This window comes from Crocodylus porosus, unplaced genomic scaffold (assembly GCF_001723895.1).
Source record: "Crocodylus porosus isolate Cpor-Errol unplaced genomic scaffold, CroPor_comp1, whole genome shotgun sequence".
In the NCBI taxonomy this organism is placed as follows: Eukaryota; Metazoa; Chordata; order Crocodylia; family Crocodylidae; genus Crocodylus; species Crocodylus porosus.
Window position 1 is genome coordinate 39,435,001 of NW_017728915.1, and position 3,149 is coordinate 39,438,149.

The 3,149-nt window shown below is 67.7% G+C and overlaps 1 protein-coding gene across 1 annotated transcript in view; it reads left to right on the top strand.

Moving 5' to 3' along the window:
* Positions 1-3,149, top strand: part of CDH1 (cadherin 1) — a 27,536-nt gene that overhangs the window by 6,021 nt on the left and 18,366 nt on the right. Inside the window, exon 9 of the mRNA XM_019535462.1 lies at positions 61-184. Coding sequence (XP_019391007.1) covers positions 61-184 — 124 coding nt within the window. The remainder of the gene's footprint in view (positions 1-60; positions 185-3,149) is intronic.

A 3,149-nucleotide genomic window follows, 5' to 3' on the forward strand; every position in this document is an offset into this window, starting at 1 on the left:
GCGGCCGACACGGACCCCACGGCGCCGCCCTACGACTCCCTGCTCGTGTTCGACTATGAGGGCAGTGGCTCCGAGGCCGCCTCGCTCAGCTCCCTCGGCTCCTCCGGCTCCGACCGCGACCAGGACTACGACTACCTGCGCGACTGGGGCAGCCGCTTCAAGAAGCTGGCCGACATGTACGGGGGTGGCGAGGACTGAGGGTCCCCGTGTGCCTTGCACGGAGCAAATGTGGAAGCCGGACGCCAGCCCCACGCAGGACCCCTCGGGGGGCTGTCGTCCCAGGCCCTTGCAGGGCTGAACCCACTGCTTCTCCGACCTGTAGCCCTCTGCCTTAAGCTGCTGGTGCCTTCTGGACGTGCAGGTGCATGGACCCATCCCCCGTGGAGCTAGGAGCCCGTATCCCCCACGGCTCTGGGCTCCTCTGCCCACGGCTGTGCTCAAATTGGCCTTGCACATGCCGCTGCTGACTTGATCCAACCATTTCCTGCAGCATCCGATAGCTGCTGCCTCCTCCTTTTTGTACCTCCCCCTGGCTATCGCGTCTCTCCCCAGGACAGTCCTAGGGTGTTAGTTTTAATAAAACTACTTCTTGTTTTGTTTTTTAAGGTGCCCTGGGCTCCTGCTTCTTCCCACCAGTCCCAGCCTGGGGCAGGGCTGCAATCGGCCCCTCCCAGCTGCCTTGCGTGGGCTGGAGCTGCAGCCGGCTGCTGGGGGCCGGAGCCTGGGTGGGGGGAAGGGCTGGTGTGGCTGAGCCGCGGGGGCAAGCGCTGTGGGCACGATGCACAGACCTGGGGCCTCGAGGCAGCTGGGAGGCTGCAGGAGGCAGGACGGGCCGTGCCCTCCTCCCCGGGGCTTGGATCTCGCTTGACCCCAACGAGGGTCTGGAACCTGTTCTTTACCTGGGCTGCCCTTGCAGCTTTCCTTGCAGTCGTGTAAACCGATTTACTGATCATCCTCTCCCAGAACAGGCTTACCTGGCTGTCGCCACAATTTTATTGCATTTCTCTCTCCCCCTCGTCTAGACTGAACTGCGTGTGTGCTCTTGCTCTTTCCTCGTCCGTCAGGTTTTCAAGGCTTCCTACCTCTTCTGCGAGGACATGGTGCCCAAATGGGGCTGTGGTGCCCCAGAGGTGGTCTTGCTGCAGCCCTATAAACGATTCCTTGTTACAGCTTGCCCGCGCGAGCTGCCAGGCCCCCTTGGAAATAGTCTGCTCTGAGCTTTCACTGCTAACTATGGGGTGATAATTAGGGCAGGGCTTGTGCAGCAAAGCACACGCTCATCTTCCAGTCTACCCCTCTCCTCGCCCCAGCGGTGCGCTGAGGCCGAAGCCCAGGCAGGTGCGGTGGAAGGAGATGCAGCACAGCGTGACCCTGGGCCCTCCTTCGGCTGCGGCTTTGCTAACGAGCGCTGAGGGGGACGTGGAGTTGATACCACGGCGGCCCCTCCCCTCGGCTGTGGGGGCTGCGCAGCCCCAGCTGGCCCAAGCTGCTCCAGCCTTGCCGGGAGGAGCTGGAGTGGCGGGGGCAGAGATGGCCCCGCTGCGACTCTCCGGCGCCCTGGCCCTGGTGCTTGGGTCCCTGCAGGAAGTCCGTGGGGGCTGTGCACTTCCTTGGGCGCAGTGCCCAGAGTTGCTGCCTTAATGGACAGGGGGCTGGGTTTGCTGTGCGTGGGCAGGGGTGGCCTGCTGAGATTCCTGCAGTGATAGCAAACGGCACCTTTCCCGTGGCAGCAGGGGGAAGTGGCCCTGCCCGGGGCACGGACGAGCGCTGGGGGGATGGCTGCTGCCTGCCTGAGCGGGCTGGGGCTGGGATGCCCCAGCCTGGGAGCAGAGGCCTCACCTGGCCTCTTCACCTGCCTGGGGCCCAGGGGGAGGGGGCACTTCCCAGCTCAGAAAGCCACTTGTAACCGGAGGCTGGGTACGGGGGGAGCAGGGACTGCTCCATCCCCCCAGCCTCCGCAGCAGCCTGGATACTGGCCTGACTGGTTTTTCCGGCAGCGCCTGGCGCGGGTGCTGCAGCCCTCCAGGGCCCTCTTCCCCAGCCGGCTCCTGCCCCAGTGTTGTGCAGCTTCCCCCGGAGCAGCCCCCGGCTGGGTGTCCCGGGGGCCCCCTCCACGCCCCCAGGTCCTGCGGCTCAGCTCTGCACCCCGAAGTGAGCCAGGGTGTGGGAGTGCCCGACTCCCTCCTCTGCCGCGCAGGGGGCAGCACGGCACAGGGCACCCACGGAGGATGGGGAGTGGGGCAACGGGTCTCGGGGAAGGTGTACTTGGAGCTAGGACCACAGGTCTGAGCGCCCTGCCTCAGGTGGGAGGATGGGGGGTACGAAAGCAAGCCCTACGATGCATGCAGAGGGGGTGGGTACGGGCAGCCCCTGTGGCAGGAGGGGTCTGCCCCCTTGCTGCGTACCCCCCCGGCCGGCCCTGGCTCCAGGCGTGACCGGGAGAAGGGGGGTGGGGGGCAGGAGCCTGGGCTGCCCGGAGCTGGCGGCAGTGTTTGGAGCAAGGCTCTGGCCTCCCCTCCGGCACCTCGCGCACGGCGCTGAGCACGAGCGGGTTGGCCGCCGGCTTTGTTTGCTGCGCCCGTTGAGCACCCTCTCCTTGCTCCGCTGCTGCCCACGCCCGTGCCGCGCTTCCGAAGGACCCCCGGGCCCCCGCGCCCGCGCTGCTCGAATAGCAGGGGCCCGTGGGCCGGCCGCACGATGAACCTTGCTCTCCTCCTGCTGAGGTCAGAACAGGGGCCAGGCGCCCTCCAGGCACACGCTCGGTGCTCGGGGGCAGCCTGCGCCCCTCTGTCTCGCGGCGCAGGGCCGCGCTCGAGGTTGCGGCCTCGGGCGAGGACTGGGCCGGGCAGGTCTGCTCCTGCTTGCTGGGATGGAGGAGAGGCCTGGAGGCGCCTGCCCCTGCGGAGCCAGCAATGACCAATTCAAAGCTCAAGGCGCTACTCGGAGCCCTGGCACCGCATGCTGTGCTCTCCATGGCCGGCGGCAAGCAGCAGGAGCCGGGGCCGGGGACGGGGACGGGGACGCTGGATGCGAGGGCGGTGCCCCCTGCCACCGGCCGCTGCTGGGTGGCATGGGGATGCCGGGGCCAGGGCGCTGCCAGGACCGGAGGCCGCTGCGAGGGGAGCGGGGCCGGGCGGGCAGCGCCGCGC